Here is a 25,385-nt window from a genome sequence, read left to right on the forward strand (position 1 = left end):
AAGGGGCTGAAGTTTCCCTTCTGGCATTTCACAGCCCCTTCACACAGCTCCAGTGGATAGCAAAGCCCTTGCCCTGCCACCGGCCCTGTCTTTTTAAACTACCTTTCCCGGCTAACACTGCATCTCCCGACACGTGTTCATGTCTCAGATTTCTCGTGTCGAGAGACTCTTGAGTTCAGGAGACCTTGTGGCAAATTTACCTTGGCACAGAGGGATATTCTCACCAAAAGTGGATGAAGACATTAAGCCAGCACTCGTGCAGATTCCAAGCCTGCCTGACGACGGATGCACAGTTCTGCTGCTGAAGATGGCTGACCGTACCCAAAATACCTCCTGTGAATTGTCTGACTGCTCAGGCACAGTAAAGGATAACAAACAGACCCATCAGCAGAGGAGAGGGTCTGCCTCATTGGTCGTTTCCAACCTGGCCCCTTCCTGCCTGAAGCTGCTGCTCTTTTAACTTGACAACTCGGCCAGAAAGTGGAGAGAGAGATCATTTAAGCATTTATTTAGAATGACAAAAATAGAACTTACATTTCACATAACCAATAAGAAGGCGTGGGTGTTACAAGCTTTCGATAGCAATAGGTTTAACAAGCTATATGACAAGTAAAAAGCTTAATATATAGTCTCGGGTATAAAATGGAAATCAGATTCCTGATGTGAACAAAAAGGATCATAAGAGCTGCAGAGAAGCTGCCCCCCCCCACCCCCCAACTGAAAGACAAACCATCTCCTCCTCAAAGCTGTGATGCCTGAAACGGCTGCAGACTCGAATGAATAGCTACTGTTTTGGAGTGAAAGAAAATTGGACTAAATCATTTCTTCAGTAAATGGGTTGACTCTTGTGGGTCTGTTCCCCTAGCAGTGCCACTTCCCATTGGCACAAGGAGCCTTCGCTCTCGAAGAGGCTTCTGCCCCAGGGGAAAAGACCAACCACTGCAAAGGGAAGGTATCTACGGGATCCCATCCCGCACAGTTTGTCGGTCTGGTTTGTTGCTCAGCAATCTCAAACACTGGGAACAGTGGGCAAGCTACCTGAAATGTCAACTGTTAAGCAGGATGGTGCACCAGGCACTGTGCAACTTGACTGTTTTTCATGGCGGTGGCAAGATCGCTGTGCGCATTGAAAATGCAAAAGGGAGAGGTTGCACATTAGCAGCGCCTGGCTGGTTGCACCAAGAGTGTCAGTTATGTAACCTAAGAATGGGGGAAGGAAAAAGTCATAGTCGGGCATGACCTAGGCACAATGAACACATGTTCCGCTGACTTCAATGGAAGGAGTTCCAAACGGGGTAACCATGTTAGTCTGTTGGCCACAGCAGTACAGGAGACTTGTGACTCCCTGAGACTAACACGTCTTTTTCTAGAATACACTTTGGTGGGTTCTGCTCCCTCAAACAGAAGAGTAGGCCGTATGTTTAACTCTCCCACTGATAGCAGCAGGGCATCAAAGTGTTCAACTCGGCTGAATGCCGCTTTTTGTCTCCCAGTGCTTCAGTTTTGCTGTCCAAATCTGGCTTCATTAGTAGCTTGGGTCCCACCCCCCCCACACCATTCCTTCCAAATGAAGCCCAGGGCCAAAGTGTCCTTTAGGCAAAAGTTTAAATATCTTGAGTTGTCAGATTATTGAAAGCATCTACATAAATTAGGAAAAGTAAAATAAAAAGTATATTTCAAATTAATCAGTTACTATATATAAAGGAGTAATAGTTTTTCACTCTATCCTAGAAGAGTGTTAACTTTTGGAACTACCTGCCTCTTACCCTACAATGTACCTGTGTGAAAGTCCCAGAGAGGCTCCCGTCATGCTTTGCTCTCAATGCTGCCAAGTAGAGGTTTGCATTGGGCCAGGAGGGGACAATGCCAAGACTTGCTTCGGTCTGAATTCTTAACTTGTTGCCTCATTTCACTGGTGAGTTTCAGCTAGCCCGTTCCAAACTACTTTTCCAGCTTCCAAATCTCCTCCTTCCTCTGATCCGGTTTGGACCCCCTTTTCCTTAGCTCCCCACCTATTAGTGCTGCTAATTAAATCCAAACGCACCAGCCTCAATTCTACAACAAGCAAAAAAGAAAAAAATACAAAACACACACACACTGCAACTCTGGTCAATACATTAATTAAAGAGACAAAAATAAAGTTTCACCACAGTCATTTCAATGAAAAAGTCATCTGGTTCCACCTGCCAGCAGCCGGACCAAAGGAAAGGGATGAAGAGCCAAAGGTCTGCCTTGTGACTCTTGACAGCAACTAAAGAGGACATGTCCTCAGGCATCAGCCAAGGAAGGCTGTTAAAAAGAGATTTCAAAACGGGTAAGCATATAGAATCAAAGAGGCATACGGTGGTGCTACATATCAAAGGTCTGTAAAAGAGAGTTTTAAATGCTACGCGCACACACGCCCTGTCGCCCTTCTAGTGTGGGGGCAGAGCTTTGAGCTGGGGCTCAGCCCCAGAACCTGTTTTAAATTCCAGGAACATAGGAAGTCATTGTAAACAGATGTGTGCCTCCACGGAGACGTGGAGGCCATTTCCCTCATCGGTCGCCACATTGAGGATCGAGGCTGCTTGGCCAAAAGCAACTCCTGGGCAGGTTTGAGCCCCAAGTCTCAGGAAAACGAAGCCCTGCCAACAACAGGCACCCAATGGATGCTATGCATTGTCCAAGTTCTTGCAATTGCCTTCTGATTAGTGTCAGCAAAAATGGGCCCAGGCATTCCAACAGGACATGAAGTGTCATGGACAGAAGCAAGACCTTCTGAGGGTGAGGCAGCTGCTTGCAAGCGCACAGCCTAATGCCTCTACCCACCCATGGCATCTCATTCGCCGAAAAGGGGAGTGTGTACGAATGAGCACGTTTCCACACTATAAGAAACAAAACGCATACAACATACTGTCATTAAGAGCTAATACCTGTGTGTCATAACTGAGTCCAAGAAGCGCCATCACAGCCAGAAAAAGGGAGTTGTGATGTTCCACATCATCTGCTGTGATTTTACATCAGTTCCCCGGTTTGGCAAAGACTCATTTCAAAGCAGCACACCTGATAAATTCTGCACCTGGCATTTAAGGTGCTACAACAAAACATGCACAGATCTGGTAGGAGGGAAAACCCTGCCTTCTTCCACAGAATAAAGAAGACCATTGTATGTGGGCAGGGGAGTAGAAATCTACCCCGTTTGAGTCTCTAACCCTCTTCGTGCAAGAGGGCTGTTACTGGCCAGGGGAAGAAGAGAAAGCAACTCTCTTCCCACTGCTCCTTCCCCAGTCTGGTGGGCCTCATACAGTAGGAGAAGCTGTACTAGCTCCTGTCTGGCCACTGTGTCACCATCGGAGGCATGCCAGTTCAAGGTTGCCTTCTGGCCATGGGCTGTAAGGCACAAGGAATGCCTGTATGGCTGCAAGTCAGAGACATTTAAGTGCACTTGTATAAGTGATGCTGGACTGCATCTGGGAGAGAAGAGCACATCTGCTTCATGAAGAAGCCGCTAAAAGATGAACTACTTGGAACTGTCGCAGGGATCGACAGACTAGACACGTTAACTGCAGAACAGTCTGTATGGCTCAAGAGTGTACCCTAAAAAGAAACACGGACTCTGTCCATGGAGCTGGGGGAGGGGGCTAAGAGAGGATCTGAGCCCTTAAACCTCTCAGTGCTTGAGAAAAGACTCTGCTACCATTCTGAATTGCAACTGTCTGCAGTCTGGAGGTGAAGGCTATTAAACCTACATCAATGTAAGCCGATGGTAGCATTATCACTGCCGGCGATGGACGGCAGGTTGCGATACATACCTTGCACCATTTCTGAAGTGAACCAGTTAGGGAACACAATCTTAGTCAACCAGGGAAAGAGACCTTCGCGTAAGATACATTTCCTGGAAGGAGGTCCTTTTTACACAGGAAACTGCACAAATCCTGGTTGTACACTGTTGTCTCTCTTTCATCAATGGCAGGAAGCCTTGTTGGGTGGCAGGTCCTTGTGGCATGCACACACACCGAAAACACGTGTTCATCTCACACACTAGGGTATGTGCAATTTTCTCCAAATAAGTGATTAACTATGAAAGAAAGCTTGTCTTGTGAGAAATGCCTATGAAAGGCTGGAAATAAAGGGGGAAATGCCATTTCATGTGATTTTGAACATAGGGTTCTCTCGCTGACGTTTTATGGGCTACAATGGGATTTCTTGCGTTAGGCAACAGCGTCATTTCAGGCAAAGCACGAATGAGGAGTGAACGTTTAAAGAGCCACACGGGAGTTTCCCCAGAATCAAGCGTAGGAAACACCTGGCCATCCTATAACTACCCAATACTCCACCTCCCCAAGCCACACTGGAGCGCAACAGCAGCTACTCGACTCAAATTAGTCCTGCGGCTAAAGCCAAAACATTTTTGACGTGAGCAAATGCAAAGATCCGCATAACCCCAATTACGGGTATTTTGAAGAAGCCGGCAAAGCAACCTTCGAAGTGGCTACTCTGCGTCGCAATAAACATTGCAACAGGGCAGAGTTCCGTTTTAAAAACATGAACATCAATACCCCCGGCCAGGTTTTTTCCTTCCACAGTTCAGCCAAACCATTGGCGTATTCCGAGTTCCCTTTCTCAGGCAGAACACTTTTAAGTGTATGCAGGGGTCATTTCGTAGAGAAAGAGCTGCAGGAACTCATTAGCATACCTCATTAGCATATGCCACACCCCTTGCCATCACCGGAAGTGTGTCATTAGCATAACTGATTTGCATGTGCCAACCCCCTGACCTCGCCTATCCTGGCTGTTTTGGACCCAATCCTGGCCGTTCAGGGCCGAAATTGGACCCAAAATGGCAAAAAGGGGCTGAAAATGGCTGAAAAGGGGCCCAAAATGGTCAGAACTGGGCTGCTGCTGAGCGGGAGAGTGATCCACCACCTGTAAGAGGCCCAATCCTGGCTGTTTTGGGACCAATCCTGGCCAAAACAGGCCCAAAATGGCCTAAAATCAGGTAGGCAGGGCCACATGACATGTGACCTCTTTGGAGATCTACCAGAACTGCGTTCCTATGCGTTCCCCCTCAAAATGAGCCCTGAGTGTATGGCATGCAAATGTGGCCACTTCTAGTTTGCCTTTTGATGGGGCATGGGGGAAATATCTATACATTCATGATCTAAAATTAGTAAATAATAGCAAGGCTGTTTCACGAAGGAAATTGCCTGCAATACAGCGCAGAGGACCGCTGTTTTCCTATTGCAAATACATTTGGCTTTTCCCGCTTTCAGATACGTCTTGTGGTCTGGACAAGCACCCTCTCCTGGGCCCCACCCTACTTCCTTCAACAAGCCCCCCCTTGCAGACTCATCTTCACAGCAGCCAAGCCTTCAGTACACCAAGTTCCTTGCGGATCATGTACCAATAGGATGCCATTTCTGTTTAAGCAATCTGGGGAGGCAAACACTTAAGTCATCCCTTACAGAACATTGATTTAACAATTTAATCCATTATGTGGAAACAGATTAACTGCCATTTCAATGGCCAGATGTTTGCAAATTGCACCAAATTGCACAGGCAGAGAATCTGTTTAACAGATCTTAAACAGCTCTTTTGAGTCACCCAATAGATGCCACCAGGTGTCTCAAAGGAAGTTCTAAGAACAGTCCAGGCAGGTAGCTTTTAAGCCCTTCTGGAGTTCAGAGAAGCCAGAGGCCGCATCTGCCACGCCCAGGGTCTGACTGGCTTTTCTGGGCTACAAAAGAGCATTCAGAAGTCAGGAAGGAAGAGGTTTAATTTTGCATTTCCCAAAGTCTGCCAAAAATCCAGCCTAAGTCTTGACTGAATTCAAATTAAAAAAATCTCACACACCGGTTGTGTAATATTGATCAGAATACCGAGCACTCGACACAAAAACGTGCATTTAAACTGAGCCAAGAGAATCGCTATGAATCTGTTTTCGGCCCCACCTGGGAGCTAATCTTGTGCATTCATTGTTGATTACTTAATCTTGAAGACATACTCTCCAACATGCATTTCTGCAGAGGAGAGGAATGGATTCACTCCCACAGGACAGTTACGTGACTGAAAGCAACCGAAAGAGCACTCCAAATCATCCTCGGGTCTAAAACCATCCTAGACCATTTGTTTGTAACCCGTTTCTGGTTCACCTAATTTCCAGCTGATCCTCTGATAGCTCCTTAAAGTAGGACCGGGGAAGCACGCCAGCCCACCACCAAGGGTCTCTTCTGCTGAGTTTTCAGAACTTTAGGAGTTAATACAAAGCCTAGGGCACAGGAAGTGGCAAGATCCCGCTTTCATAAGCAACCCCAAAGGGAGAAGCAACGTGAAAACAAGTACAGAGGTAGAGGGGTGAGTGGGCTTTGTACGTGCGCGTGCGTGCCTGTGCTTCAAATGAACCCCATCTCTGAGATCACTGCAACAACAGAGTTCATGCTTTCCACACTGCAAGAAATGAGACATTTCTTCTCTTGAGGAATTAATTCCAACTCTTCCCCCCACCTCTAATGGCTATGGATTTCAATCCATGACACTTTTCTCGTGCTGCAAGTAACTGAGCAGAGGTGGGCCAAATGGGAGGAAATGCAGACATGGAAGGAATGTGAAAGGTTTTAACTTTCCTGAGCTGCTGCTGCCACCACCCAACAGCAGGGTGATGCTCTATAATGAAGGGGGGGTGGGGGTGTCTTTCTTCCTTTCTCTCCCCACCCTGAGAACTGCTGTCAAGAGCAATTATACCAGCAGACACCCAGACCATCACAGCCTCTTTCAAAGGGCCAGGGACTCTACCCCAATCTTGCTCTGCTAAACTGGGAGTCCATCCGACTTGGCCGTTTGTCAAAATATCTTCCGTAAAAGTCTATGTATGAAAAGAGCTGATGTTTCAGGTAAGATCCACCTTGTACAGTGAAGCCGCTGTCCATGTCCACAGCACTAGAGCAAAGTTTCACCAAAGGAAGGAGGGAGTTGATGCTCGGTATTGTGTTTGGAAGACTGTGGCTTCAGCGTCCCAACTGCTGGTTTTTATGGGCGTGTGGACTATTTCCCCTGTAAAAATAAAAGCAAGTCAGTTCTCAGCTATATGTTCTTTGCCAGGAGCCGGACAAAGTTCTTTGCTCGAAAGTCTTGGCTGTGGGCTCAGCGATGGGTACCACTTTAAGACACACTGGAGCAACGGATGCTTGGGGAGCCCATTTGGGTCAGAACCTTATCTAGCCATTGCAACGGGCCATTCAGATGGAGCTCGATCCAGCAGGGAGTGCTGGTGACCGTCTGGCGCCTACGAGCAAGAAGAAAGAATCACTGCCGTGCCTGTGCGTGTCCCACAATGTGCACGAGCATACAAAAAACACGTCGATTCCACCCGTATGATTTTTGTGCAGCTTTCCCCCCCATCTATTAAGCCGGGGAAAGAGCACAGAGCAGGCCTGCACAACCGGAGAGCAAACAGGCCAGATCCTGTGGCATGTTAGCTGCTTCTCAAGCAAGTGACAAAATTCCCCAGTGCACAGGCCTGACAAACTGGTCTCAGAGCGGAACTACAAGTGACAAAAGGCACAGGTTGGACACTTGTCAGCTTCCCTCAAGTTTTGATGGGAAATGTAGGCGTCCTGGTCTTGCAGCTTGGCTCTCCAACTGCTGTCCAATGGACTTTTCAACTGTCACTTGTCCAACATTCCGCCAAGCTGCCTACATTTCCCATCAAAACTTGAGGGAAGCTGACAAGTGTCCAACCTGTGCCTTTTGTCACTTGTAGTTCCGCTCTCACTCTTTAGCTAAGATTCCTCAACTCTGACGGGATTGAAGCTGGCCTTTGGTAAAAGAACAGGGGCCCTAGACCACCTCTGCCTGTGCTGTGCTAAATCTTACCTGCAAGGTTTGCCGGCATGTGCCGAGACACCTTTCACGGCTGCTAGCCGTACTTCCAAGAATCCCTGCAACCATAAACCAAATCTATTCTGGCTGGCCTATAATCTTCAAAGAGAAGAGCCACACTGGTTCCCAAAGGAGGGCCGGCTGTGCCGTACTGTTGGAGGGGGCACTCCGGCAGCCAGTCCTGCATAGTGTATCTACTGCCTGCTCTAGTGCCTAAAAAGAGCAAAAAAGGGGGCTCAACTGATTGATGGGGTTATGCTCAGATAAAAGCATCAGAAGGGAGATTCTCGCAGCACTGAAGTTTCCCACATCAAGAGAGGGCTTGCATTATTCTAAGTACAAACTATGCTCCGTACAGTACACCAGTACTAAAGAGGCCGTATTTTTCCTCCACACTGTTTAGTCATCTGGATCTTGTTAAGAACTGTGGCCATCAGCCAAGGCGAAAAACCGCCTGGGCGGAGAGTGGGCCGATTTCAAGACAAAATGGACTCCAAACATCTGGAGAAGTGGAGAAACTGAACCAAGTAACCTGACAGCCCTCCGCTCCAGTTCATACTCATGGTTGCAAGCTGATCCCAGAAGCCGGATGGGCCCTCTGAACAGGGCCGTGGATTGCAAGGAGCAAAGCATGAGGGAACCTTTGGCAGGCCGAGATCAGCTCGACCAAGCAGCAATGCCACCCTACCCGTCCCACTGCCTCTTTGCATAACATTAATTTGGATGTCCATGTTTATATCCCCCGGCTGCAAACGGTCCCTCCCCTCACTGATTTTAAAAATATGCTCTTGAGATCCCTTATGCCCCCTGGAAAAATCAAACTGCTTTTATGCTTGCACGTTTTAATGTTTTGCCCTGAAATTTTGTTTGGGAGATTCACATTCCCTGTCTTAAAAGACTCTGTCCTTGTGGAAGGAGGCAACCGGAATCAGTAACTCGTGTTCTATTTTATTGTGACTTTTATGTCCATGTGCCGGACTCCTTGATTAGCCCCTGTTGTCTAACCGACAGGGTCAATCTGACGGAAGATTAGTCAGCGCCCCAATATCACACATACAGCTCCACTGTATCTTTCAATTGCTATGTGGATTAGGGAGTATATGGTTAATTGCATATACTCCCTAATCCACATAGCACCCTCTGCAATTGCCAGCTGATCTTGATGTATCCTTGGTTTGTCCTTCTCGGCGTAAATTGTTTTTTATTTTTAATTGAATGCCAATAAAAGGTATCGACTGACTGAATCACACTGCCCATATCCCAACAATCTCTAAAGAGACAGAGGATACAAGCTGTACGGAGATGATCTTACAACCAGCCAAGACACATAAGGACCACCACATAAGGACCACCACATAAGGACCACCAAGACTTCTGCCACCCATTCTGGACTCGAGTGGAGACTGCGGTCCTTGATGCTGACTGCAATGCAGCATTCACCCGGCACACACCCTAACTGTACGCCCAACTGGCCGCTTCTCCCATGTCTTTGTTAAAGCGATCAGCAGGAGAAGGAAGCTGGAAAACTCAGGACGCTGTGTGTCCTGCGTTCCCCAGGGGAGGAGGGTGCCAAGATCCTCCCCTACATTTTTGGACAAAGGGATCTGACCTGTATTCCGCCCCCCAGCCCTTGACGAAACTCATCCGTATGGTGCACATTCGGGTCAGCTGATAGACGGCTTCAAAGCCCTGGTTCACAGACTGTGCCAAAAGGGCTGCGAATTCTTGGTTGTTAAAAATCTTCAAGTTACAGCCTGTTGGAAGACAGAACAAGAAAGGTCAGCGTGTTACGGAGGGTCTCATGCATTAGCTTTTAAATGTTTCTGTGTAAATGCATGTGCGCGCACACAGAATCAAAACTTCTGCAAATACAAAGAGCGCTCCTTGCACAGAAGGTGAAAAACTTGAAACTGGAACCTTATTTTACTAACATCGCTCCCGATTCACTCCTGTCCGTATCTCGGCAAAAATTTCAACTTCACTGTAGACCAAAAGCTTGCCTTAAACAAAAGCAAAACGCTGCCCCCAAAACATCAGTGCTCTTTCAGAATAAATGTAGGCTTTTCCAGGACACGTTTAGGGCAGTGGATTTCAGGGTGTATTCCAAGGAACCCCACAATTGGTCAGACTTCCTTGGTGGGAAGATCCTCAACGGCTACAAAACCTTTTCCCCTCCTGCCACCTGTGCACCCATCCCACCCTATTATCCTGCAATGGCAGCCATGAGGAAGTTTGGGGTGTCTCTTTAGGGTGTGCCTTCAGGCAGCACAATAATAATGCCTAGCTGGCCTGCAAAGTACTTAACACGGACTGTGTGTGAACCCTGGGGCAGATTCCAGCATCCTCTGCAACTAACGTTTAGACTCTTCAGGCCCAAACCAGCTTACTAGGGGAGGCACGACTGCTCTAGGAACAAGCCTGAGGTTGCATTTAGGGGAAGGATACTGCTTTTCAATAGTGAGAGGATCATAAGGGGGCAGAAGGCGTGGAGCAGGGGTCACTGGGGGTGTGGGTGGGTTAGTAGTTGTGAATTTCCTGCATTGTGCAGGGGGTTGGACTACATGACCATGCAGGGCCTTTCCAATCCCCTGATTCTAAGGGAGAAGTTAAGTCCTGGGCTAAAATATTCTCCAAAGCAGACAGCTCTAGCTGCATTAGTGTCAATGAGGTCCAGGAGCAGTAAGTTATTTGGGCGATATAACAGCCCTGCTGGATCAGACCTGTGGCCCATCTATGTCCAGGATCCTGTCTCACTCAGCCTCTATGCCAGCAGCAGGGCACAGAGGCTGAGGCGTTTCCCTGAATCTGCCTCCTGGCACGGGTATTCAGAGGTTCATCGCCTCTGAATGTAGAGGCTCCCTTTAGTCACCATGGCTAGTAGCAACCGGTAGACCTAGTCTTCCTGAATCTGTCTAATCCCCTTTTAAAGCTGTCCACCCAGCTGTGGAATAAACTGCAGCGATTTCTTAATTTGCGAAGCTGATTTTCTGCTTCCTCTGTCTATGGGTGGGACAAGCAACTTCAAAAGGCGCTGAGTCCCCCAGTAATCTGAGAGTCGCTCTGCACAAGACGCCTCTACGTGTTTGTCAAGTGTAGGGAGATGCAATGTTAGCTGGGAAGCATAGTTTAAAACGATATAGCCGGCAGAGATCGCTCCTCAGAGGGTTTGTTCATTTCACCTTCACCTAGCCAAAGGCTCTGTCAGTTTCATTAACTGTGTGGGATCGCAACCAGAGGGCAGCAAGGAATGGAAATGAGAGCCAGTTTAGTGTAGTGGTTAAGAGTACGGGATTCTAATCTAGAGAACTGGGTTCGATTCCCCACTCCTCCACTTGAAGCTAGCTGGGTGACCTTGGGTCAGTCACAGCTTCTAGCACTCTCACTTCCCCACCCACCTCACAGGGTGTTTTGTTGTGGGGATAATAATGCCATAGTTTGTAAACCACTCTGAGTGGGTGTTAAGGCATCCTGAAGGGCGGTATATAAATCTATGATGATGATGATGATGATGATGATGATGATGATGATGATGATGTTATAAATGGGCTGGAGCTGCCTTCCAGAGCTGGGCTTGGACCTGGAGAGGTTATAATGGGCTGAAGTTTCCCTTCTGGCATTTCACAGCCCCTTCACACAGCTCCAGTGTACAGCAAAGCCTTTGCCCTGCTGCCAGCTCTGTCTTTTTAAACTACCCTTCCTGGCTAACATTGCCTCTCCCAACACGTGTTCTTCACGTGTCAGATCTCTTAAGTAGAGAGATTTTCCCTTAGTCCCTTTTGAAGCCTTCACCAGGCATTATCTACATACTTTGAAGTATATCTTTAGTCATGAGGTCTAGAGACTTGAAGGGTTTTTTTTCGTTTAATAAAAGATGGATTTTTAGGAAGCTGAACTTTGCTCCCAAAGCCACATTCTGTGCTTTCGGATTGCTTGTGCAGAATCACAGCATATACGCAGCCCTGCTTTTAGTCCATTCTTCCTTGGAAAGCTCTCTGGAGTTTCCATGGAAGCCCCAGGTGTAGGACCTCATCCATACAGCTTCGACAACAGAACAGCAGCAACCATGAAAAGACTCTTCAAAACACAGACCTGCCTTGTGCAAAAACGAAGGGTTACCTGGTGGGATCTTGCACACGGTGGCCGGGTGCCAGCCGTAGCGCTGGTTACAGTTCGGAGACTGAACAAAAATGGCACTGTCACTAAGGCACTCAGCAAACACCTCCCCTCCAATGTAATACAGCCTCACTCCTCTCCCTAAAAGACAAAAAGCAGCAGTGTCAGAGCAGTCATAGAATCATAGAGTTGGAAGGGGCCATACAGACCATCTAGTCCAACCCCCTGCCCAGTGCAGGATCAGCCTAAAGCACCTCTGACAAAGATTCATCCAGCCTCTTCTTGAAAACTGCCAGTGAGGGGGAGCTCACCACCTCCCTAGACAGCTGATTCCACCTTTGAACTACTCTGACCGTGAAAAAGTTTTTCCTAATATCCAGCCGGTACCTTTGTGCATGTAATTTAAGCCCATTGTTTTGGGTCCTACCCTCTGCTGCCAACTGGAACAGCTCCCTGCCCTCCTCCAAATGACAGCCTTTCAAATATTTAAAGAGAGCAATCATGTCCCCCCTCAACCTCCTCTTCTCCAGAATAAACATTCCCAAGGCCCTCAGCCTTTCCTCGTAGGGCTCAGTCTCCAGACCCCTGATCATCCTTGTCGCTCTCCTCTGCACCCTCTCGATTTTGTCCACATCCTTTTTGAAGTGAGACCTCCAGAACTGCACACAATACTCCAGGTGTGGCCTGACCAAGGCAGTATAGAGAGGGGCTATGACCTCCTGCGATTTCGACGCTATGGCCCCTTTGATACAACCCAAGATTGAATTAGCCTTTTCTGCCACCGCATCACACTGACTGCTCATATTCAGTTTACAGTCCACTCTTACCCCAAGATCCCTTTCACATATACTACTGCCAAGAAGTGTATCCCCCATCCAGTATTTGTGCTTCCCTTTTTGTGGCCCAGATGTAATACTGTGCACTTGTCTTTGTTGAACTGCATCCTATTCACAGCTGCCCACTAGTCTGTGGCACACATGAAGCTGCCTTACATTGAATCAGACCATCGGTCCATCCAAGTCAGTCTTGCGTACTCAGAGTGGCAGTGGCTCTCCAGGGTCTTTCATCTTTCCCATTTTCTGCGAACTGATCCTTTTAACTGGAGAGGCCAAGAACTGAACTTGCGACTTTCTGCGTGCAAAACAGAAGCTCTACCACTGAGCCACAGCACAAGCACACTCCGTCCTGGCTCTCATCCAGACTTTCCAACAGGGGGCATATTCTCAGCGAAACCCCTGCCCAGCCACTGCAAACAAGAGTGCGGAACTTAGCTAGACACTGATAGTCCTTAGGAAGGCCGAGTCCCCTGACACTGGCCACACCGCAACAAGCAGGGCCAGGTTGCAGGCCCTGAGTAGGGGACCGCCTGAAAGATCAACAAAGGATTGAAGTTTCTCCCAGCATTGCTCGCTAGCTTGTCCAAAGGGGGCTGTCTCACAGAGGACTCCTGCCTGGCACCCTAGCACCATCCTGCAAAAAATGGGCTGTTTGAATCGCCTGCAAAGCTTGATCATTCGGTGGCAACAACAAGCAGAACTCTGGGGATTGTTATGAGACTTGAGAGGTGGGCTTGTGAAATCCACTTGCGGCCTTCCAATTTTGCTGTGCGCAGGCCCAAGGGAAGAGACCTCCTATTATTTATTATTTAATTACATTTGTATTCCGCTTTCGCCACAAGCAGGCTCAGAGCAGATCACGACAGTGTGAAATAGACAATAAATATACAATAATAAACTTGGCAGCATAAATATAAAACCAGCGATTAACAATGCAGTGTGTAAGACAGCTGTGCACACATTTGTTTGAATCAGCCCATTCAGCCTAAACAAACCTGTAGGCAGGGTGGCCAATTATAGATAAATACAGAGTTGGGGGGGGAATCCCCCCTCCATGGCAGAAGGCCACACAGGCAATTTGGACAGGTCGCCCATCTCAATCACCATATGACAGGCAAGTACACACTACATATATTTCAATTTTCCTCCAAATTTCGGGGGGGGGGGCGTTGCCCGTGGCTTCAAAATTTCTGAAAAATTTATATCAGTACATAGAAGCAAACATTTTAGTCATCTCTGGGTGAGATGACCATGCAACAAGGACAGACCTGGGAGGAATGGAAGAAGCAGAGGTGCAGCAAGGTGGACTGGCATCTGGAAATGTCCCAGAGGGCTGCTACCTCATCAGCCAGCCGAGCCCCAACTGTGTTGGCAGTGCCACAGGGGCGGGGAAGTCCTGCTCAGCTTGGATGTGGCCAACAGAGATGGCAGGAGGGGGACTAATTGTCAGCTCTTCCCATGCTGTCATCACCCACCAGGTCCAAACTGGACAGGGGCTGCTGGGCTGTTTTATCTTGCCAATATGCCCCTGCCTAGCTGGCACTCAAAACCTTAATTGCTACATACACCGCACAAGGAAATAAATCCAGGTTGTCTAGTATAATTAGACCTGTATTCAAGAACAGCAATCCAATCTCGTCCCGCTCCTAGCAAGCCTATCCTGACAAGACAAGAGACAGTACCGATGTGCCGCCTGGTGAGTTCCACTGCTGCGTTGCGGTTCACATTTGACAGCAAGCCAAGGCAGAAGCGCTCCGAATTAGAAGGGTCGGTGAAGCCGTCCACAGTCATAGAGGGCTGAGAAGCATGGAACGTCTCCCCAACTCGTTGGTTGAGCTCGTAGTAGGAAATAGAACACCAGAAAGCGGGTTCACAGTAAGTGACAGGCTGCAGATCTGCAGAGGAATAAAAGCGGCGAGATCTACCAGGTGAAGTAAAACCTGCATCGATGGTTGTTGTGGATTTTCTGGGCTGTATGGTCATGGTCTTGGCATTGTAGTTCCTGATGTTTCGCCAGCAGCTGTGACTGGCATCTTCAGAGGTGTAGCACCAAAAGACAGAGATCTCTCGGTGTCGAACTGTGGAGAAGGTGTTAGCAGGTGATTTATATCTACTCAGGAAGGTGGGTTTGGGTTGCGTCATCCTGTAAGAGTTTCCCAGGGTGTGGAATGCTAATGGAATGCTAATGATTCACTGTATCCTGAGGAGGTTCTTTTGCATATGGATGCCAGTCACAGCAGCTGGCGAAACGTCAGGAACTACAATGCCAAGACCACGGCGATAGAGCCCGGAAAATCCACAACAACCATCATTCTCTGGCCGTGAAAGCCTTCGACAACATATAAAACCTGCAGTGCTTCCTCTCCCTGGCACTGCTTTCCCATCAGTTTTTAAAATGCATTCTGAACTTTCATCTCTGTACTTCCCCATAAAGCAACTCCTATCCTCAGGCTTGATTAGCTTAGCCGAAAATTGACCGTTCACTATCCTCACTCCCCGGCAGTAGTTGAACTATATGCAAGCATCTATTGGCTGAGTTGGAACACTTGTGAACATTTTGTTATATCACAGCAGCTCAGCAACACAGGTTTTATTCATCAAAATAGTCCTTACTATGCTACAAAATAGATGACTCTGGTGTCCTGCCCCCCCCCCGCCCCCAGTAGTGGCAATATGAGCCATATGCCAGTGTGCTTCACCTCTGTGAAGTTGGCTCATTCAAACCTATGAATGCCATCTGTCAATCAGGCATCTTCCCGCAGAACCAGTCCCAAATGGTACCCATCCTTACCCAGATTGTTGTGTGCAGGGGACATCGGGTTTGGAGATAAATTTGGAGAACCTACAGAAAATAAAGAAGCAGTAATAGTTAGGCAAGTGGAGAGAGAAAAGCAACACAATTCCCAGTCTATTATAGAAGCCAATCTCGCTCTCTTGTGACAATCCCTGCAGTAAATTCTCTACTGTGTCCAGGGCTTTTTTTCAGAAGGAACATGGTGGAACACAGGTCCGGCACCTCTCGAAAGTAATCACATGTCTGGTGGCCCGACCCCCTGATCCCATTTCCTCCCTATGTGTAGCCCAAGGTGCCCAGCCCTTTCGCAGCACGCTAAGCCTCAGCGGTGGCAAAACAGGAGCAGGCCCCACACCCCAGCTTGCCAGGGAAGGGCTGCTTCTACCGCCTCTTCCTTGAGTGCTTCTCCCTGGCCAGAGGCAGAAGGGAGCCTTCCTGCCCACAAGGGCGCACTGGGTGGCAAAGCAGCAGGCGTGGCCAGTCAGCACAGGAGATTTCCTGTCCTTGGAGCCGAGACCAGGCTCCTGGGGGGCGGCCGTGCCCTGCACGATCCCAGGAATGTGTGAAAAGCGTGCATGCATGTGGTGCCAGGAGTGCCACTTGCTGCCAGGAGTTGCCCCCTGTGCTGGCAACACACGCTACATCACTGAGTTCCACCACCTCTTTTCCCAGAAAAAAAGCCCTGACTGTGTCCATTTCACAAATGAGGTGGAGGCAGAGAAGCAGTGGTTCTCCCAGAGCCACCCACATGTATCGGCCAGGCTGAGCGGGCGTCTCAGGGTCCAGCAGCAGTTTTACTGTACCAATCCCATTAAAACAAGCGGCACTGGCTTCCTCCAGCTCCCGCATGGTTCAGCAGGCCAATGCAGAAGAACTTCCACAGAGGGCTGTCCCTTGAGCCCTGCAGCTGAAAGGTCACTGGGCAGTCTCGCTGTCTCGGTACACAAGCCCAAAGCTCGCCACTTTCAGGCTCCGTTAGAAATGTATCGCTTCTACTCTTCGCTTCTTGTGTGGTTTATCGTTTGCTGAGCTTCTTGTAATTGTAAGCTTTTTATCTATTTACCTGTTATAATCTGTTATAATTTTTGAAAAATAAAGTTGAAAAATAAAGTGAAGCAGAAATAAACCACAGTGGCAGGGTTTACAAACCCTCTCAGAGCCAAACGATATGAGATGCCCGACACATGTTCTTCACGTGTCGGGTCCTGCAAGGTTCCCTGGGTAGTGTAGTCTTACAAAGAACAGCTGCTCCATGCAATTCACCGCTGGATGAAGACCAGTGAGAGGGATTCTCTCTCTGTCTCTTGCAAAAAGCCTCCCCACTGCTCTTCTCCTTGGCAGAGAATCGCATAGCCGATTCTCTTTCTCTCTTGCAAAAAGCAGCCCAGGATTTCCTGCCTCCTGGTACGTCCACCCCCACCCTCGAGCTCCCGGAGGGAAACCCGAGCCAATGCTTTTTGCAAGAGACAGAGAGAGAATCCCCCCCCCATAGCTCTTCTCCCAGCCGAGAATCACATGAAGCAGCTGTTCTTTGTAAGACTACAATACCCAGGGAACCTTGCGGGACCTGACTCACGCCCGGGTGTTTCGTATAGTTTCTCTCTCAGTAGCTGCCAATTTTTTTTCTACACAATTACAATATTAATGTATCATCTTTCAATCCATTTCATTAAACCGCTTCTGGGCATTCAGAACATGTTTAAATGGACATCAATCACACATGGCTGAAACATCAGAGCACATGCAACACGTTTACATCTCCTTGCATAGTTTTTTTAAAAAATATTATCTTACAAACATTTGCGTTTTAAAAAGGTTTGAGAATGCCTAGAGTTAAAGAATAAAAGAGGGAAGGCGGGAGAATGGGTGCCGCTTTGCACATCAAAGGGCTACTCTGTGGATATACATCCCTAGCCAGTGCAAATTCAAGTAAATTATATCCCCCAATGTTGACCACATTACCAATAATTGTACATGCCAAAAATGTATTGCCAAACAGGGCTGTGCACGGGCCTACCAAAACTCCCACACCAGCCTTCTTCCACCTGTATCATTATGGTGAAAGATGATAAATGCCATTCCTCATTTTAGAATCCCACATACATTCTTCGGCCCAAGGAGACGGCAAACTCAAAGCAAGATTTTCACCAGGCGAAGCCCTCCCTTTTTTGGTCCTAAATGCTCCGTGCGCCAATTCTGACTTAACCCCCATTGACAGCTACAACAGAACGAGGAGATGGGCAAATGGACTTGAAGGATCTGTAAGAAGAGCCGGCAACACAATTCCATCCATGCCGCAAAGCCGTCACAAGCGCCATCTACCTGCATCCATGCTGTGGTTCATTTGATGGTCGCTGGTTTCGCCATCCTCGCTCAAGTAGCCGGGCGGGGGCGTCTCTGCAAATTAGGAAAAGACACAAAATGCAAGGCTTTAGATACACCAGCATCTCTTTGTCAAAACCAAACTTCTAACTCTCCAAAGGGCTTAATAAGTAAATCTTCCTTATAACAACGCTGGAGCTAAGCGACTGTTTCTTCTCATTTTATGGGTGTGAAACTCTAGTGTGGAAGAGGCGTGCCTAAGAACCAGGCCTTGGGAGAACCTTGTCTTGCGGGGCTCACTGGCTCTCTAGCCACATAAAGACTCCGAGACGGAGGTTACAAATGTGGAGAGGAATGTTTGTACGGGAGAGAGAACTGGACAGAATTTCCGTTTCAAAGGAAGGCTCCTCCATGCTCCTTTGGAGATTTTGACAACTACAGTTCTCTTCTCTGCACTGTAGCAAACTACAGAATAGAAGGCAAATCCCACCCCTGCCTCCCCAGAAACAGCTGTATGCACAGTCCAGAAGTGATGTTCTTTAAAATATTTTAAGCCATTTTACAATGTATTAAAATAGCCTTTTTGTGGAAGGGAGAGAGAGCTTCATTGACAGCAGTCTGAGAAAGTTAGAGATAAGCAGGTGGATGTAAATTACGTTGCTGCTATTTTTCCCTTTCTGTGCCTCTCTTGTTTTATCTGTTTTTATAATTGATTTTAAGTTGTATTTTGATCAACGTTGTACCTCACCCTGAGCCTGCCACTTGCAGGGAGGGCGGGTTAAAAAAATAAAAATAAATTAAAAAATAAAAATAAAGAATTAAGCTGCATGTAAGCAAACATCAGAGGGGTATGATGCCAATGAAGTTTGCTTTACTATGAATGAACAAGCAACGTATTACCAAGATGTACCTTACTACTTTGATAAACCAATGACTACTTTTTTTGCTCTGTAACTTACAAATGGCAACTGCACCACAACTGTGTGTGTATCTATTTTGGTAGAATAGCAGCCGCTTCAGTAAAGCGTTGTAGCTTCTTTAAACCTGGACTGAGTGATTATTTTCCATGACATTCCCTTCTCCTGTGGTTATCCTGTGCGCCATTTTTCTCTTAACCCCCCATGGAGGTCGGTTGGGCTGAGTGTGTGACAGGCCCAAGGTCACCTAGTGAGCTTTGTGACTAAATGGGGATTTGAACCCAGGTTTCCCCAGTCACAGCCCGGTACTCTAATCACTGCACTCACTCTCTAATACTATAGGTGTAAGTCAGTGCAGTTTGTGACGGCAGAGCTGTGAAAACGCCCTTTCTGTATTTAGCCTAAAAGCCTCCCTTTTGCAATTCCTGCCCTCAAGGTCTGCCTGTTTCTCTTTTCTGGGGAAACTTTTACAGTACCTGGAATGTAGTTGCTCTGTGGTTCGATGCCAGCTGGGAAATTAGTGTTCTCTGGAATGGAATTGCTGTAATCGTCCAGCGGAGGGAACTCAGCCGGAATGTCTGTGTGCCTCGGTACCAATACTGGAGGCAAAACTGAAGAGACGGAAAGAAAGGAAGACACGGCCAAGGTAAGAATGTCAGCAACATGCTTTGGCATCACACAGCTCCTACCGGCCCCTCCATTCTGTGGCTTCTGATTTCCCCGCAAGGAGACCTTGTGTTCATCAACCCCATCCAAGTCCATCCTGGGGGAGCCTACAGTACCTGGTGTTTCCACTCTCTGGTAGTGGTATGGATTCACACAGACTTCATCCTTCTTCATGTTAAAGGCGTATTCGCACATTTCCATGGCACGCAGTTCGTGGTGGCTATGCAGATCTGGCCACCGCCACAGCCGGCAGTAGATGACATGAGGCAGTCCCTTCCGGTGGGAGACCTGCAGTCGGCCATCCAATGATCTGTGGGGGCGGGGGCAGAGAGGGAGTAAGAGAAAGATGAAAATCTCTGATCTTTGCTTTTGCACTTTAATAAGACAATAACCCAGTGCTTTTTTTCTGGGGGGACGCATACCCCTAAACATTTTGTGAATCTAACGGGAGAAAGTAAAAATTTTAAAATGTTGGAATTCCCACTAAACCAACTCCAAACGTATTATGGATATTTATGTGATTTGTTAAGTTTTATGTAGCGTATGTTGGCACCAAAGATGTTTAGTTATATTTAAACTCACTGGGAGCGCTGTTCGTCTTACAACAAATGGAACGACTTTGAGCATCGAACACACCACCGAGATCGCTGGCATAATCGGTGATCGTTAGGGTGCAGACAAATAAAAACAAGTCTTCTCTAAGCCACTTGGAGCTCTGGTAGTTGGAATCTAGCATGGTGATTGGTCAGTCTTGTTGCTACCCTCGATGGGGGCAACCAGTTTGTGTATTTGTGTACGTTTTGCACAAAGAGTGCAAAGAGTTTGTCTATACCGAAACTCTTTGGTTGTGTGCACGTGTCACTATAGAGGGGCTTGGTTGGCAATACCCATAATTCTCATCACCGACAGTCTTCTGACGTCATTTCCTTTCACGGCGTTTCCTGAGTCTCAGATGGAAGCGAGTGTTTAATCTGTGAAGTAGTGTGGTGTTTTACTGATGAAAGGTTGGCCTATAACCTCATTGAGTGGCACAGTGAGCTGTGTAATATGAGGTGATGCATGTTCTTGGTAATTTTGTCCATTGACTGCATTTATTTTTTCCAATTTGAACTATAAAATGGTGATTTTCTTGAGTCAAACAGAGTACCCCTAAACATTTTTTTTAAGAAAAAAAGCGCTGCAATAACCTATGGGAACTATCAGCTGGTTATTGATCTCTGTAGAAACAGTTTAAAAGGCTGGTTTTATTTTAGTTCATTTATAGGCCACCTTTCTCACTGAAGCTCAAAGCAGATTACAAAACATAGAAAACAATTCAATCGGGCAGCATAAGACATCCAGAGAACAATGCAACTGTAACCAGTATTTAAGAAACAAAATAAACTCCCGTGCATCCATTTAGAATACAAGGAAAGGAAAAAAAACCTTGACATCTTCGTAAGTGATTCATCTGGGCTAAAACTGCCATTGCATTATTGATTTGACTTAAAGGAATGACGAGTAAGGCCAACACACTGTGTTCGGCTCTTAAAAAGCCTGCCTGTCGCACGATTGCTGTGACTCTGGTAACACAAAACATCTTTTCCCGAAAGCTGCTCAACAATAAAAGGTACACAAAAGTACAGAATGCCATTTCTCAATTTAAAGCCAAGTAGAAAAGTTGGGAAACGCAGGCCGGAGAAAAAACATTCTTAAACCTGACAGCAACTACCAAGAACGCATTGATATATTCCACTGTTGTTGAAATACATCACTCGAAGGGGTTTTAAAGAGATTGCAACAGAACATAGGAAACATTCTGTACAAAAGCAAAGGGAACTGCAGAAGGTTCAATGCGCAAAAGAGCAGCATTTTCCCACCTGTGTCGACAGTTCCCAAGGTGGGCTTTCAAAACGGTAACTATTGTGGTCAAAGGCAGTGCAAACAACACCCACAACTTTAAGTGAACCCAACAGCTCGACACTGCCCTGTTCCCTTATCTACCATTAGACAGTCACACTGGCTCACTGGTTCTGTATTTGGGATGGAACCCATGCCAGCCAGGATGCTTTGCCACAACCCATGGCCAACTGGCAACAATCCCATTTCACTGTTTGAGCACCTCATGAGAGGCTCCGGTGCCGGCCCACCCTCTCCAGCATCGGCAACACCGTTTCCTGTGGCAGGAAACAAAATGTGCGCTCCCATATGCTAAAACTGAACCAAACCGAACGTCCCAGACCTCCCCACCTCCCTCTGCATTTCATCTTAAGTGAGAGATGATGTGGAAAACAAGGCTGTCCCGCGACATACAGGCGTTTGGGGAAGGCGGGGCCCCATGTGGTTTTTCTGGGCTGCTCCCCAAGAAGCATGGCCCAGCTTATGAAGCAGAGCTAGATCCGCATGCGGACAAAAACACATGCAAAAGACACAGTGAAAGGGTGGTACACTTTGGGGGCAGGCCAAGGACTACTAAAAAAAAGCTCGCTTGCCAGAATGTGCAGTCACCAGCTCCAAGAAAGAAAGGGGGAAAAAATCAGTCCTAAACACAGGAGAACCACAGAGACATGGTTCTTTCTCAGCATCTCCTGGGTAGATCTGGTACTCTGGCTATATTGCAATCCTGTGTGCTAAAGCTGGTGCTGAATTCTGCATTGTGAGAGCCGCAGCGTTCGTTCATTTTTCTTAAAGCAAGCTTCCAGCCCTTAGGGCTACAAGACAAGGACAAGCATCTATGTGGGCACAAGGTGGAGTGCCAAGGTGGAGTGCTGGTACCCTCTAGACCTTTGTCCCTCCCTCCCTAACAAGAGTAAGCAATTAAGAATCTGCCTCCTTTAATACAGGTGGCAAAAACCCAATGGTTTGTTTAACCCAGAGAATGGATTACTCTGGGGAGAAGCCAAAGGTTTGGAGCAGAGCACCTGCAGAAGGCCTCGGGTTCAATCTCCACTTGGGAGGTTCTCAGGAGAGATCTTTTTTGACCAAGACTCTACAGCCCCATTGCCAGTCAAAGCAGAGAAAGCAGAGCCCATTTTGATATAAAGTTGCATAAACATGTAGTAACAAGATCACTGCTTGTTCCCCTCCAGTCTGGTACGGAATCAAAGGCCTGCTTTAGCAGCTGCAGAGTTCTTCAACCCACTTATTTCAACCCCGAATGAACTCTCGTTTCCTGCATCTCATCACCCACCAAACATACAAATAGCGTAATTAAGAGTCTTTCTACACAGAGGTCACAGCTTATGTACAGACCAGGGCCGTTTTCACACTACTAACCTGCTTCCGTAACGTGGCAGAAACGTCACGCAAAAAACGCGGAAGATAGCGTCTTCTCGCGGGAGTTTTGCACAGCTCGCGAGAAGACGCTATCTCCCGCATTTTTTGCGTGACGTTCCACAACGTTACAGAAGCAGGTTAGTCATGTGAAAACGGCCCAGCAGAGGATTTTTTCTCAGAGTTTCCTCAAGTCCTCATTTCCCGTGTGTCGTCCTTCTGCGCCGCTACTTTTGATCCAATTTGAGAAAGTAGGGAGACACGACGAAGGAAACGCAGAAAGATGACAAATGGGAAATGAGGATGTAGAAAAAAATGCTGCAGGGTGGCACCGAGACCACAGGGAACCCTCCGCGTGCAAAGATCCTAGAAGGAGAGAAGGTAGCTTGGAGGCTCACAGGATCCGGGGTTGCACATTCTGGGAAATGCCTCTGAGTCACTGCCGGGCACAACAAAGAGTGCTGCGCTAGACAGGCCAATATATTGTCTTGGTATGAGGCAGCATCGCAGGTCCCCGAAAAGAAAAATGCAATATCCATCTGCTCCTCACCTGTAGACCCTGAGAAGTGTAAGAAAAAGGCATTTCAATATTTGTAGCCCTGTCACAACATCTTGAGATGTCTCCCGTTCTAGGCTGAGGTGGATACTGTGTCGCACTATTGGTGTTCAATACTTGAAAACTGCTTTCAGTTTAAGACCGGCAAGAATATAAATACATTATCAAAATTCACATCATCTCTGCCCGCCCCCTCACCCCGACTTCCTTTATCTGCCAAGTCCTTCCGGTATTGTGTTTTTGTTTTTAGCAAGCAAAGGGATAATATGCAAATAAAGTGAAACAGAACGAAAGCCAGCTTGTGTCTCTCAAAGAAGTTTCAGGAGCGCTCTCCTACACTGTGTGGCAACGCTGGACATGACCTCACTACAACTGTCAAAACCTCTTGAAAATGTGAAGCTGGACCCAGTCTAACACGCCACGAGCTCCCTCTTTAGAAGAGGCTCCATTTTCTCCGATACAATCCCATCTCTGCTCTGTACATGATCCAAGGAAAGGTTTCACCAGAGAAGGTGGACGGTAGTCTCTTAACTCTCTAGCTCAACCCTTGGGCATATCCAAAATGGGGCTGCTGAACAAAAGGGCAGTCTACTCCGGCTTCAAGCACCTGAAGTTGGAACCAGAAGACAGAAGCTGTTGACTAACTCAGATAGGTGGGCTGTATTGTAGGGAGGGGGTCTCAGATGCTCTGCTAATGAGATAGGGACCATAGACTTCACCACTATGTTGCCTTACATACTACCCATTTACTTTAAATATGGGCCCCTATGTGCTACCTGTGCTTCATGTTGTCTAACGTCAATCCCAGAACTGCTTATGTTCTATTTCAGCATTTCTTCAACTCTGTATTGGATTCCTGCTAATGCTATGTCTTAGTAAACTCGTATCTATTTACCCTATGGCATTGTTTATGGAAAGGTCCTTGATAGCAACTGTACTAATCTCACACTGTGTAATCCCTTGAGTCTCAGCGAGAAAGGCAGACTATAAATAAATAAATAAATAAATAAATAAATAAATAAATAAATAAATCCTGGATACATGTGAGCTCACAGCTCTTTCTGTGCGGTTCCAAGCCCAGCAATTCTGCCTTGACAGCATTCTTCCCACAGTGAGATCTTCAAATCAGTCACCAACTAGTTTAAAAAGCTGCGACAAGTTTGGTATTCTTAATTTTGTAAGTTGCAGAGCTCACAGGACCAAATGTGTTATCCAGATTTGCCTTTTTCACAACAGAACAGGGGTGGGGAACCACCACCACCCTGTCAAGTAACCGAATTTGCCATTCGCCCAACTAGACTGCTTTTCGGAACAGAGAGAGAATTCAAGACTGCCCAAGAGAAAACATCCAAGCAACTGTCTGTTGTGAGAAGAAAGCCTTTACTCTAAGCACCTGATTCCTTTCAATTCGAAGAACCTACCCAGCTACAGTCTCCCTCAGATTTCTACACAGGAACTTTAACAACAACAATAACAACATTTGATTTATATACCGCCCTTCCGGACAACTTAATGCCCACTCGGAGCGGTTTACAAAGTATGTCATTATTATCCCCACAACAATCACCCTGTGAGGTGGGTAGAGCTGAGAGAGCTCTAAGAGAGCTGTGACTGACCCAAGGTCACTCAGCTGGCTTCAAGCAGAGGAGTGGGGAATCAAACCTGGCTCTTCAGATGAGAGTCCTGCTGCTTTTAACTACTACACCAAACTGGCTGTCACCACAGGCTCTCAACTAAGCTGCAGGGAGTAAAAAATCCACTGCAGGCAACTGGGAAGGGGGAGTTTGTCTCTTTCTTTTTTTTGTTTTGTTTTATTAGAAATTTTATATAATTAAAAACAAACCTAAAAATATTACAACTACATATATCCTAATAAAACAAAAACAAGTAATAAATATACAAAAACATACACAATACAGAAAAAACAACAAAAAACAAACAATCTAAGCTAAAAGGTTTCCGATTTTCTCCAAAACAAGTATTCGTATCATGTCAAATCTACCCTTTCTCTAAGCAATGATTAACAGCTCTCTTTTTTCTAATGTCACAACCCTTAATCCAGAAATCATCAC

General features: G+C 47.0%; 1 protein-coding gene across 1 annotated transcript in view; it reads right to left on the bottom strand.

The window, feature by feature from the left end:
- Nucleotides 1–487: 487 nt before the first annotated feature.
- Nucleotides 488–25,385, bottom strand: part of SMAD3 (SMAD family member 3) — a 74,443-nt gene continuing 49,545 nt past the window's right edge. Inside the window, exons 2-9 of the mRNA XM_055002329.1 lie at nucleotides 19,622–19,815; nucleotides 19,316–19,450; nucleotides 17,923–17,997; nucleotides 15,598–15,648; nucleotides 14,489–14,701; nucleotides 11,974–12,111; nucleotides 9,467–9,611; nucleotides 488–7,261 (exon numbers count right to left, since the gene is read on the bottom strand). Of these exons, the coding sequence (XP_054858304.1) occupies nucleotides 7,138–7,261; nucleotides 9,467–9,611; nucleotides 11,974–12,111; nucleotides 14,489–14,701; nucleotides 15,598–15,648; nucleotides 17,923–17,997; nucleotides 19,316–19,450; nucleotides 19,622–19,815 (1,075 nt within the window). The 3' untranslated portion in view covers nucleotides 488–7,137. The remainder of the gene's footprint in view (nucleotides 7,262–9,466; nucleotides 9,612–11,973; nucleotides 12,112–14,488; nucleotides 14,702–15,597; nucleotides 15,649–17,922; nucleotides 17,998–19,315; nucleotides 19,451–19,621; nucleotides 19,816–25,385) is intronic.

This window comes from Eublepharis macularius, chromosome 18 (genome assembly GCF_028583425.1).
Source record: "Eublepharis macularius isolate TG4126 chromosome 18, MPM_Emac_v1.0, whole genome shotgun sequence".
Lineage (NCBI taxonomy): Eukaryota > Metazoa > Chordata > Lepidosauria > Squamata > Eublepharidae > Eublepharis > Eublepharis macularius.